The following is a 13,130-nucleotide window of genomic DNA, read 5'->3' as shown; positions in this document are numbered from 1 at the left end:
GGATCACCTTACTTGATGCATCAAGACTATCCTTATTTTCCTCACAAGAATCACACTATGCTGGCTGTGTTTCTACATTTGGATGATACAACGCCGGAAAATGGTGGTTTGGCGATATATCCTGGCAGTCATAAACTAGGACCGTTGAAGGATATTAAAGTAATCGATGAACGGGGTGATCCTATTCACTATGTCGATCCTAAGGAATACCCTTTGTCCAAAGCTACTCCCATATCTGCCAAAAAGGGTGAAGTTGTCTTCTTCTCTTACCTAACACTTCATGGTTCGTATCTGAACTTGTCTGATAAAACTCGACGCATGTTTCTCATACAAGTGAGAGCTGCCGATGATGAACCGACCCTGGACGTGCATAATTCCCCTTGTCAAGGCTTGATGCTTCGGGGTAAAAATATTTACAAAGACGCATTGATGACCAACAGATATAAATATTAAGCGAATATTCACTTTTAAATCTAATTGAATAAATGAAGAATGTTTTTAGCTAAATTTTAATATGTATAAGCCTGTACATTCAATTATTTTTCTATTCAACGATTTTCCTATTGCTATATCCTTCCTTATTTTCTGAAACTTTATTTTAATCTTACCGAATCTCAAAGATTTTTCTGAAATCATTGACTGATATATATCAAATTATTTTAATAAAGTATCTCTAACACATAAACCAGGTTGTATACATCACTCATTGCAATATAAAGTACTTTCCTTCAAAAAAGTAATTAATACAAAAGTAATTGTCACACTCTCTTGTATTTTGCTCGTTAAAATGGAGGTATTGTCAAATGTTTTGTGTTTCTCTTTCACAACTGCGAGGAAAAAATTAAAGAGCAGCGTGAGAGACAATTCTCGACGAAAATTCATACAAATATTGATTGCTGTCAGTTTTTTCAGATATTTTTTTAACAAATAGCTGTGTCTATTTTTATTGTTACTGTTATTTGCATTCTGACGTAGCCGTTTTTTTTTGTACATGGAGAACAATTAAACGATTCTGAACGTGCAAGAGAAAAACAAAGGACTGAGTTAAAATCTGCGGTGATTTGGCAACAACAATATTGTTATTTAATTGAACGGTGAAGATGTCTGTTCCGGATAGCGAATGTATGTTAACTGTTGTCCAACAAGAGAAACTCCAACATATATTTTGCAGAGGGGAAGAATACAAATGGAGATTGCGAAAAAATAAATACCGAAGTGCGTCCATAATATATCGAATAACGACGAATGTATAGACAACAAAGAGAAAAAAAAGAAAAAGAAAGGAGGGGCTTGTTGTCGAATCGCGATCGCGCCGATACAAATTTCGCGCGCGTTCTTATTCACGTCGCGAGAACTGGAGTCGGACAATTGGAACGAGTGGAATATTCCGCGATTTTTACGTGAACGAGGCGAAACGCGAGCATTTCGGCAAAGTGGGAGGGAGCGAAGGAGCGGAAGAGAGAGATAGAAAAAGTCCGCGGATACGATATTTATCGAGGCAGACGCCGCGATTTCGCGAGGGGAAGCGAAAATCTTCAACGCGCTCGAACACGTCGCGGTTTCTCGCGAGTCTCGGGAGGGTCGAAATCGCGAAAATGCGAAAAGTGGAGGGGGACAGGGACACGAGAAACGCGCGGAAGGTGAACCGCCACCGCCACTAGTGTTGTCGACGAGAAGGGTCGACACCGTCGACTCAAGGAGGTGATCGGAGGTACGTCCACGCTCTTTTTTCTCCCCTCTTCCCCCCCCCGCCCCTCCGCCCCTCCTTCCCCCGCGGACGGCACGGGGGACCGAGAGGATCGCTGATTGCGCGAGCTGGAAACGGACGGCTGGACGGCTGGTGTTCTCGCGTCTGCTCGACGCTCGTGGATACCGTAGCACGGGGTACCCGTGCCGGTGACGGACGCGCGGACTGCTCGCGGGGTGTAGTGAAACACATGTGTCGTGGCCGTGCGGTGTTTTCCACCGCCGCGGACTGCTGCCCGTCGCCGTACCGTCTCGCAGGCTGCGCGAGGTCTCGGGCACGCGGGCCGCGGGAGCTCGGGACGATCGTTCTCGCTGAAGCAGACGCCGCGGTTCACCAGGAGGATGCGCCGCGCTCCGGCGGCGGCCGCGGAGTAGCCAGCAGAAGCGGAAGGCGGTAGTGCGTGCGTGGGTGGGTGGGTGTCTGGGCGACCGCCAACACTCATGCACACGGGATTTCTCCCGTTGTGTGTAACCCCCGCGAATGCGAGCCGAATCGTCGCGGTCGAACTGATACCGATCGCGCCGCCCGACGTGGTGTCGGTGGCACACCCGGAGGAGTGACCCGGTGTCGATCGTCCGCTACACGCGCACGTTGTATTCCCCGAGTGGAAGAAAAAAAAAAAATGAGATATGTCGCCCCTCCGTCTGGAGCGTTTGACGCTGCTATCCGCGCGTTGCTGACTCCACTGGGACGATGACACCGCGATCGAGCCAGCGACAGATCAACCTGGAGAACGGTCACGCACTTCTGCCTTCTGTGTGCCTCGTCAAGAAATAAACGGGCACGACCGAGCCAAACCTGTGTGTCTGTCAGCCATCATGATCGCCCGCGAGTCATGACTTCTGTGCTCCACAATTTCTGACGTCCCGCCCAAGTGGCATGAGTTTGCTCCGCTTGTCCACGTGACACACGTGCCTCAGACTTTTTGTAAATTGTCAGGTCCTCGTTTCGTTGTCGTTGGAGGGCAGAGAAAGGAGATTTCTGGAGTACGAGGATGTTCCTCGCCACTGAGTCTAAACGCTGCGACGTTTCAGGTTTAACTATCTGAGAGAAAGTCAACAAGTTCTGTTATCCTGTTGCGTGCGTCACACGTTGGAAAGTCCAAGTATGAGAGGCCCAGCGGAGGAAAATGGATATCGGTAAAGTATCAGCATGCGCGAAAAGTCAGCAGAATGTCATGCTCACGCAGGTCACGTGAGGGGCACGACAGAGATGTGCTCGCGTGATCCATCTACATTGCACCCAACCCTCGCCAAGGCAAATGGTAAAAATTCAAGTCCCCAGCCGGCTCATCATACCGAGGCACAGCGCATCGACAGCAATCTGCTGCCAACACCTGGAGGTCGCTTGAAATTCTTCAAAGATGGAAAGTTCATTCTGGAACTGTCTCATCGCAGAGACGGAGAAAAGACTACGTGGTTTCCCGTGCCAAAGAAAACCTTTTGGCCACCCGCTAGCACCATCCCGAATCGGCAGGAGAGCTCTACTTCCCTCAGTGGTGGGTCAAAGGAAGCATCGATGCATATTATACAGTTGTTTTTTTTTTATATTTCATTACTTTTCACGTATATTTATTATATTTTCAAAAATTGATTTTGATGTTTATCATTGTTTCCCAGATCTTTTTACTCTGGTTTGCATTATTGTTGTAAAAAGTATAGGCAATAACAATCAATCCAGATAACTCAGACATAACATGTACTCTGCATTCTGTTCTCAGTTTCCGATGACAATTCGTCGGTCCAATCCAGTCCTTGGCAGAGAGATCACTGTTGGAAGCAGACTCATCCCCGACGCAGGATAACCACGGAATTTAATTTTTATTATCGTCGAAATCCGAAGACTCGTTTGTGCGCGCATCTTCGCTTGATAGCGAGGAAACGCAGACGCCCGTTAGATTCCACGACTGTGGTCTCAGTTCCGGAATCAACGGCTAATTCGACGAGATTGTCACGGAAATTGAATGGTACGTCGTCGTCGGGCAAGGTTCTTAGTTTGATCATCGATAAATTAGCGCGCCTGCTGGATCCTAACGTCGTGTCACCTCGCAAACGTATACTGCGAGAGCTGGAGAGAGTCTCGCTGGAGGATCAGGCGTCCAAGAGACGGGCCACTCCACAGCCGGTTTGCACAACGAGTGCGCCGCCGACTCCCTCTTCGAAGCAAGTGTCATCATACAGTATAACGAGTATCCTGGGGGAGGACAAACCGAGTCCCGAACCGGGTTTCTTGAGGACATTGTTGAAGCCGGACGACCGGCAGCCTGTGAAATACTCATCGACTAACGCCTATCCGAGGGTACGAATCGATCCCTACATCGGATCCAGCAATACATCCGTTCATCATCCGCTCTACGGGATACCAATGTTGCCACCTGGACCGTACAGAGCGGCGCCTTTATGGATGGCGCCTCATTATCCGTCTCCCGTCCACTATCCGCCTCCTATGCAATTGTACGCATCGCCGCATTCTCATCCGTTGTCCCCACATTACAAAGACTACAGGGAACAAACTCTCACACCTCCTTCAGGTATGTTCATTTATGTATCATAAACAAAATAAGTATCGGGACAATTAGGTCATTCGAAAATGTTTGACTCTATTTTTCATTTGCAGATATGCCTCTGAATCTGTCGAAGCATGCGGGTTGAATCTCAGGATCCCAATAGAGTTGGTGCCTTATGAGTGGACAAAACACTACGCAAACACTGCCCGTGCAACGACAATGCGATATATATTAGTATTTTTTTATTCATAAAACAATAGTATCTTAGTAAGTAGAGAAAAAGAAAGAGAGAGAAATAGAGAGCGAGAGAGAGAGAGAGAGAGAAAGAGATACAGATATGATGAAGCCAGATAGTTGGATTTTGGGAGAGCTATACTTGTACATACAAATGCATAAATTTTTGTCAATGGCGGCATAGGTATTTTATATTAATATTAAACGCAAGATTCAAAAAGAAAAAGTCATGAGTGGTAATATACAAAAAAACGTTATCGATAAAAAATGCAATTATAAGTGTGTGTATACATGTTACACATATTTTTATTATACGCGACCTGCAAGTAAAGCGAGTGAAAAGCTTTCTACAAAAAAAAGAAAAAAAATGAAAGAATCGATACGCGCGGTTTTTTTTTTAAGACGATCGTAATTAGTCAACGCGGGAATGTATTAGCAATCGAACGAGTCATTCATATGTTTTTACTTTCGACATTACTACTCATATTTTATATATCGCGATGAAGATGGGTGAGCACACGTAAACCTGTGTACGAGCAGGTCTCATCCTGTACATCTCATTTATGCATTTTCCCGTTATTCTTATAACGTTACTATCATTATTATCTCATTAATGAAAAAAAATGGTACATTATCTTAAAGGAATCGATAAGAAAGACATAGGATTATGTACAGAACAGATTATTGCCTCTATATCTCTAGCGCATTAATTATTCTTAAAGATAGAAATGCATAATAAATTTAGGCTCTAATAGAATATATCCACAATGGTATACAGTTATTTATATGATATTATATATAACGCAAAAAATACGGGAGAGAGAGGAGGGAGATAGATAGATAGAGAGAGAGAGAGAGAGAGAGAGAGAGAGGACACAAAATTACTTTGGTAACGACCGTGGGGTGTGCCTTACAGATAATTAACGAAATTCCATGAAATTAAATTATAAACGTTCTTGCGGATGTGTATTATTATAAAAGGAGGCACTATATATATTATGTATATAATAAATATATCTTTGTGTTACGTGTATTTTCATCAAATCGACATTTCGTTGCTCTATTTATTATTAGTCAGGCGCATCGAAAAACATTTTCACGAGAAAGCAAGGCAAGCTCGCACAGGTTCTACAAACAAATGAGTAATTTTAATTGTTCAACGCGTACGCGATTCTCTTTAGCGATTCCGACAAAATGGAGAAGTATGTGACTGCGCATTAGCAATTGTATAGAAAAAGACTAATTTCGTAAATATAAATATTTCATATACTACGCACAAACATTATTTCATTCTCCATGATCTCTCTACAACCTAAAACCTAGAATATTCTCTTTTAGCGATGATTATTATACTGTTCAATGTTTCGTAGAAGTTGTTTATTCAGTTATACATTATATACATTGTTATTTATATTACTCATTACAATCGCAACAATTACTTTATAAAAGCGAACCACGATAGGACCTGACATATTGCGGCGATTTAAAAAAAAAAACAAAAACAAACTAAATCTGGGCTAATGAGAATCAGCGCAATAAAATTTTAACAAATAAATATGTTACTCCATACGAAGCGTTGATGTCATCTTTATTTAAAATCTTGAGAAATCTTGAACGTTTCGATTCTTTTTGGAATCTTCATCAGCAATCTTCTTCCATCCATATTAGAAGAACGCGAAATCTAATATGGATTAAAAAGATTGCTGATTCCAAAGAGAATCGAAACATTCAAGATTTCTCAAGATTTTAAATAAAAATGACATCAACACTTCGTATGGAGTAACAAATTTATTTGTTAAAATTTTATTGCGCATTTCCGCTCGCGCTGATTTTCATTAGCCCAGATTTAGTTCGTTTTTGTTATTTTAGAGAGAGAGAGAGAGAGAGAGAGAGAGAGAGAGAGAGAGAGACCTTGTTTAACATATTTATTAAAAAAAAATCGTCATCGTTTTTATTTTAAATACAAGGTGATCACTGGACTTTTATCATAACAAACACTCACATTTTAAAATAAGGATCAGTAAAGTTTTTTTTTGAAAAGCCACTCCTTTTTAAATATTAATAAAAAATTATTACATGTATAATATACTCATATATGTATAATGTATATTCTTCAGTTGTTATATTATATTACAAAAACAAATAGAAAGAGAAGGATTTAATTTAAGTATAAATTGCTAAACAAATAATGGATTAAAACGCATAACTGTTCATTACATTACAATATGAAAATATCTAATAGTTAGAAGTGTGCGGGATCTCAAAATTTCTGAAACCTGATGCTTGGAACGGGATGGGAAGACGGATTGGGTTGAGATGCGATCCTAAAAATTTCAGGATTTTCGAAAAGATTTTGGATTTCCCGAGAATCTTCGAGATATCTGATACTGTATCTTTTAATATTGTTTTTCTATCAATCTATAATATTAGTATTTCTAGTACTGGATTGTTTCCGAAATATGCAATATTTTTACTTTTCTGTCTTTATCTATGATAAAAGAGCCTGCTGTATGATTTATATTAAAACAGAAAATTTTGTAAAATAAAACTCAACAACAGAAATAAAAAATCTGAAACTACGACCATATTCAATAAAACAGATACATTCTACTTGAATTCCAACATTTTTAGAAATCCCGAACATTCTCAGGAAACCCGAATATTCTTGGGAAAGCTGAATACTCTCTTGAAAGTTACAAAATCCCGTCCACAGCGCCAATTTGTCAATTCATAAGATCTTATTCTGAGTTAGTCTAATGAAAAAATACCAAGATTCCAGCCTCTGTGAGTGGCTGTGGTCAATCGCAACGTGGTAAAAAAATAGCAACTGTGGCCGTTTAATTAAATATAAAATTAATTACATATACACTTTAGGTTTAACATAATAAAATTATATTTACATCATAATTATTTACGTCTATATTACAATTAATTATTTACAGGAAATCGATGTAGAGAGATTTATATTTTCATTTATATGGAAAAAAATCTTTTTCATGAATTTTTTATATGTATCCAAAAGTTATTATAAAGATACTACTTATATTTAATAAAAATAGAAATTTGAAAAGTTCGAAAACTGGCGCGAATTGAACAAAGATGGTGGACCAATCACAAGCAGCAGTCCGCAGAATAAACATGTAGGGTCTTCCACTGGGAAAACTAGTGCAACACAGGGTGCAATTGAAAACACAAATCATCTATTTTCAGTATTAATAAATAATTCAATCCTTTCAATTAAGTATTTTTTATCGTCGCAACAATTTCATCACCTTAAAAGAATTAAATTATTTATTAATTACACTAAAACACACTAAACCGATTTGCACTCAATTGCACTTCAAGCTAGTTTCTTAGTGAAAAACACAATTGGATTAGAAAATATCCCTAGACGGTACGTTCTACGTTTCACGCGATCTTTACAGCGGCGCTGGTGTGCTCCGCTTTGAGCGTTCGCCTGGTTCGCCATTCGACTATCGGTTATTTCTCCATTACTCGGGCCGGAGAGCGTTAGCTTCTCGCGACTCGCACAGCCGCGAGTTGGCCCGAAGGACGCGTTATACGACGCGGCGAACGGTGTTCGTAACGCCGCTCGAGAGTGAACGGGTGAGTGATATTCGTGGACGGAGAGTCGCGAACGGACTCACAAGTGCGTGGTGTTTGTTCGTTCGGGTCTGGTCGGGTGGCCGGGGCACTCCGGCGTAGCCTTCATCCGCGTTAGCGGCTCGCGCTCGCCGACACGAAAATGGCGGGCCATGATGTAGGCCTCGGTGATACGAGCGGCAGTAGCGGTGGCCGTCGCCGACGTTGTTAGCCTTCGGCATCCTCGGGGGGGAATATCACGACCGCACGTGAGTCGGCAGTCGCGTAAATCGCCGACTGTACGCGTCGCGTACGGCAGATTTTCCCGCCCTCCAGTTGTTGCGTGTCGCTCGCACGCATTCACGCACGACACGCACGTTCGCTCGTTCTTCGTTCGTTCTTCGTTCGTTCATCGTCGGGTAGCGTGTCGTTGAAAACGGAACGAACCGAACTGAACTTGAACAGCGGAACGTTATACCTGTGCAGAGTGTTGTGAAAATAACAGTTTGATGGTAAGCACGCACGTAGTACACCGGTTTGAAAAAGAGAGAGAGAGAGAGAGAGAGAAAAAGAGAAACAGACAGAGGGACACCGTGTGAACCCCCGCAGGACTCCGCAGGCAGGCTGGAGGGAGGGAGGGATTAAAGGAGCGAAAGAGACAAAGAGGAAAGAGGGAGAAATAGAGGAGGACGGAGATAGGGCAATAGAAAGAGCGAAAACCTCCCCCCTCCCCTCCCCCCCTTCTCCACCCTCGGGGAAACAGAGACAGACGGGCAGAGGACGCACTGGTGACTGGCGAGGCAGACCGGAGCGAAAGTTTGGTAGTACCGGATCGACGATGAGCAAACAAACACACTATGGAGTGACTATGCAGTGAGATGTTGACCGTATCGTTCAGTTGACGGGAGAGATAGAGAGAGCGCGAGAGAAAAAGAGAAGGTAGATTCGAGTCCACGGGGGAAACTGCCAGAGTAAGAGCGATAGAGGGAGAGGGAGAGAGAGAGAGAGAGAGTGTGAGTGTGAGTGAGACGGAGGTAATTAGATAGAGAGAGGTGCGAGAGTGCCGCGATCAGCGGCAGCGACCGCGAGATTGTAACACACGTTGCGGAGGACGACGAAGTCTTGATGCCGATGCCGGCCGAATACCACGAGGGCCACGGTAACCACGAGAACGCAAATTTCGCTCTCGGGTCCACGCAGGACGCCAACAACATGACGGCCAACATGTACCGGGTGGGAGGTAAAGTATAACCGCATGCATTCCGCGGCTCTGTTATCCCGATGAGAAAGACGACGATTGTCGGCGACAACGGTTTTAACGGTGCTCGCTCTCGTCGTCGACATCGTCTTCCTCGTCATCCCCGTCTCGTTCTCGTGAATTCGAGAAAGAGAGAGGAAGAGAGAGAGAGAGAGAGAGAGAGAGAGAGAGAGAGAGATCCGAAACAAGGAGCGAGACAGAGAGATAGCGGCTTTAATTAACTCCGAGAAATTAATGTTTGCAAATGGCATCGCAATGGCGTCCCCTATACCCTCCTCGCGCGGCGCGTTCTTCCCCCTTCCCCTCCCGCTTTTGCCGCTCGCCCCCGCTTCCCGCGCGCCCTCTCTTCTTTCCACTCTTCATCTGGATCTCCCTCATACTCTCCGCCACCCCTCGGGCTCCCCCCTCTCCCTTCCCTTGCCGCTCTTTCCCCCCTTCGGTAACGTCCTATACGCTCTGGCTTTTCCTCCCCCCCTCCTCGCTCGTCCGACTCCTCCATTCTTCCTCCTCTCTCTCTCTCTCTCTCTCTTTCTCTCTGTAACTCTCTTTTCGTCTCTCTTCTCTGTCCCCCTGTCCCCCCCTTTCCCCTGCTCTTCATCTGCTACCTTCCTCCCCCGCGTAACCGTCCTCTCTCTCGCTCTCTCTCACGTCCAGGTCACGCTAATTTCTTGCGCGACAAATCTCGCGGATCAAAATTGGATCCTGGCGATTACCGCTCGAAGCCGCCACTATTCGTTGTATCGAATGTATTCGTTGCGTCGTACGCGAGGTAGTGCCGCGCACTAGATCTCAACGATGACCGCTTTTCCTTCCTCCCTCCTGCCCCCCCCTCCTTCCCTGCTGTTTCTTCGCTTTTCGATTTTTTGTATCACCAACAGGGCACCAACGACGACATTCAACCGAAATCCATTTCCGCCTTCGTTTTTTGTCCTTAGATTTTTTCGGAGTGAACCAAAGGTTCTAGAAAGATTTTCTATTTAGTATCTCACCGGCAGCAACGGCAGCGTGCATTCAACCGAAATCTCCACCTCCGTTTTCCGTCTCTAGAATTTTCCGGAGAAAATTCCAGAAGTTCTAGAAAGATTTTCTAATTTCTCTCTCTCTTCGCGTCGGCGACACAACACGTGTTTCTAACATATCCCTAAGATTTTCTAAATCTAAATTCCTTTGCCTTTTCAAAAGGGAAAGATATATAATTTGTAGATTTCGCGGATAATTTAGAGGATAATTTTTACAGTTTGTAGCTTTTCTCTTTTTCTTTACTTGTTACTAAGATTGTTGATACAATTGCTATTTTTTTTTTTAGATTACGTGTATTTTGAGACTGCCACCTCGTCGCCGTATCAGATTAGGAGGATAGAAGAATTAAATAAGGTAAGGTATTGAAAGAGCGGCGCTTTTATTGCGATTTTAGCGAGAGAAATTATAATGAGGATCGACCGGCTATTTATATTCGTCTCTTCCATCCTAAATGTATTTAAATTCTCTTAATAATGCAGATGTATGCATATACCTAGGCTACAGCGGTAGACGACTCGACTCTCAAAATTCGAGGATTAATCTTTTCATTTTTCCGTTCTTCCAGACCGCGAACGGGAATGTGGAAGCAAAAGTCATGTGTTTCTTCAGGCGGAGGGATTTGCCGACTACCTTAGTTATGCTAGCAGACAAACATCAATGTAAGTAGCACACGTCCACACGCGCAAACTACCGGTGTTATCGTAAATATTTGTAAAGGTATGGAAAGACCGTGTATCAGAGAGTCTCACGTTAGTATAGAATTAATTTTCGATTTTTCTCTCTACGTCGCTTCACGCACGTTTTTTTTTTTTTTCCACGTATACCAGGAAAATAATACTTCCCTTTTTCTAGATGTAAGCTAAACACGCTTCCTCGAGAAGATCTATTCCGATGAGCGTTTTGTAACACACAGTCCTGGATTTACGAATTGTATACTAACGTATTACTAACAACGCACGAATGCCTGCTTTCGTTAATACGACGTGGAAAAGGAGAGCGAAGTCCCGCGCGTGTATCCCTCGGAGATGATCCTTTAGCCAACCCGCTTGCGACGGTCCGACGAAATCGCGATTTTCGAGCGAACGCAAAATGCGACGACACGAGCGAGACGTTGAATTACCATAAAGTATGAGAAGGACGAGTTAGTTTTAACGCTTGCCGGCGTACGGCAGATCGATAACCGTTCATAGGTGAGGAAAATTTCATCCGCGAGCACGGTTTCATCTCCCAGCACGGAAGATTCTGCCCGCAATTTCCAAGCGGTATCGATTTTCTCCGCTTTGGCAATCATTATTGACGAGAGACACCTCTCGCGATACAGGCCGTACGAAAATTCGAGAGACATCGGAAGCCGCGTGCTATACCGCGCGCACTTTTATGCGTGTGTGCGTGCGTGCGTGCGTGCGTGCGTGCGTGCGTGCGTGCGTGTGTGTGTGTGTGCGTGCGTGTATGTGTGTATGTGTGTTGTGCCGTGACTCGCACAGGAAAAGTCGCGAAACTCACTCTACCTTTGCGATCGTCATCGTATAATACGGCTGTACTCGGGGGAGCTCATTATTAGTTTGATTTGCAGAAACTGTTGTGACGAGAACACACAGAAATGTATTTATATTAAAAGGAAAATAACCAGTTTAAAAAAAAAAAAACTACCCTTGCGATCGTTGTCGTACAACACAGCTATACTCGGGGGTAGCTTATTGCTAGTTTTATTTTCAAAATCTGTTGTGACGAGAAATCTACAGAAATATATCTCTGTATTAGAGGGGAAATAGTTTCTGAAAAAATTATCTTTGCGATTGTCATCGTGTAACACGGTTGTACTCGGGGGAAGCTTATTGTTAGAGAATCTATAGAAATGTATCTGTATTAGAGGGGAAATAGTCGTTTCTCGAAAAAAAAAAGGAAAAGAAAAAGAAAAATCGTCCTTTCGCACTCTTGCTTAAATCGATCGTTCGATCGATCCCGTGAAGACGCTTTCGAAAATCTCGCGCTCACTCGAGGTGCGAATATTTCGCGCGTGGTTGATTTTAAGCGAAACGATCCGCTTATTCTGTCCGACATTAATACGTTCTCCAAGGACGGGAAAAAAATATCGCGTTCTCAGGAGACACGCGATGTACACGTAGGCGCACGCACGCACGCACGCACGCACGTACGCACGCACGCATTTCTGTTTCGTTCGCCGCGCGTGTAGAGTTACACGTTATTCCGGGGCTTTCTCGATTTTTCCTTCGCAATGACAAAGATAATGAGACGCGGGGATTTGGGGTGGGAATGTATAATAAGTAAAGTTGCGGGGGTGGTTGGGCGGGTTGTGGGAGACGGGGGTTGTATCGATCTGCCTAGGGGGGGAGGGAGGATGGGGGTGGACGAAGGGGGGACGCTGGTGCACCCGCTAGATCCCCCTTTTCCACCTCCTCATCCTCCTCCATCTCCATCTACCTCCCCGGCCCTCCTCCTCTACCCTCCCCCTTTTTCCCCCCTACACCCACTCGGTCCACCCACCACCCTCAACTAAATGGATGGCTGACGCAGGGGTTGCTTGGGTATATGTTACGTGTATTTCCCCCACACAGACGCACATCTATACGTGTGTACGTGTGTGCCCGGGCGAAAATGGTGGGCCCCACTAGCCATCTTCGTTTTAAGCATTTGCTACCACTCTCCCCCGTACGTTCGTCCCCCTTGCCTCGCCAAACTCTCCCCTTTATTTCTCTTCTTCTCTTCCTCTTCTCCTTCTCTTCTTTCGCGCCCCATGTATATATATATATATATATATATAT

The 13,130-nt window shown here is 44.1% G+C and overlaps 3 protein-coding genes across 4 annotated transcripts in view; all 3 read left to right on the top strand.

Annotated features, from left to right (window-relative positions):
* Window positions 1-3: 3 nt before the first annotated feature.
* On the top strand, window positions 4-466 carry LOC108757173 (probable alpha-ketoglutarate-dependent hypophosphite dioxygenase; the record flags this gene model as incomplete). Its single annotated transcript, XM_018501584.1, has 1 exon — window positions 4-466. A coding segment is annotated over one exon (450 nt), but the record flags the coding sequence as incomplete, so codon positions are not given.
* A 1,315-nt stretch (window positions 467-1,781) lies between these two features.
* LOC108757257 lies at window positions 1,782-4,712 on the top strand. The gene is made up of 3 exons (XM_018501724.1): window positions 1,782-3,245; window positions 3,468-4,277; window positions 4,364-4,712. The coding sequence occupies exons 1-3, from the start codon at window positions 2,900-2,902 to the stop codon at window positions 4,396-4,398; spliced, it is 1,191 nt and encodes a 396-aa protein (XP_018357226.1). The 5' UTR covers window positions 1,782-2,899; the 3' UTR covers window positions 4,399-4,712.
* Window positions 4,713-7,970: 3,258 nt separating this feature from the next.
* Window positions 7,971-13,130, top strand: part of LOC108757244 (metastasis-associated protein MTA3) — a 15,644-nt gene continuing 10,484 nt past the window's right edge. For both annotated transcript variants that reach the window (XM_018501700.1, XM_018501699.1), the window contains exons 1-3: window positions 7,971-9,309; window positions 10,634-10,701; window positions 10,913-11,006. In XM_018501700.1, coding sequence (XP_018357202.1) covers window positions 9,195-9,309; window positions 10,634-10,701; window positions 10,913-11,006 — 277 coding nt within the window. In that variant the 5' untranslated portion in view covers window positions 7,971-9,194. The remainder of the gene's footprint in view (window positions 9,310-10,633; window positions 10,702-10,912; window positions 11,007-13,130) is intronic.

The sequence above is a fragment of the Trachymyrmex septentrionalis genome, unplaced genomic scaffold (assembly GCF_001594115.1).
Source record: "Trachymyrmex septentrionalis isolate Tsep2-gDNA-1 unplaced genomic scaffold, Tsep1.0 scaffold134, whole genome shotgun sequence".
Lineage (NCBI taxonomy): Eukaryota > Metazoa > Arthropoda > Insecta > Hymenoptera > Formicidae > Trachymyrmex > Trachymyrmex septentrionalis.
This window is presented reverse-complemented; position numbering and strand designations above follow the sequence as displayed.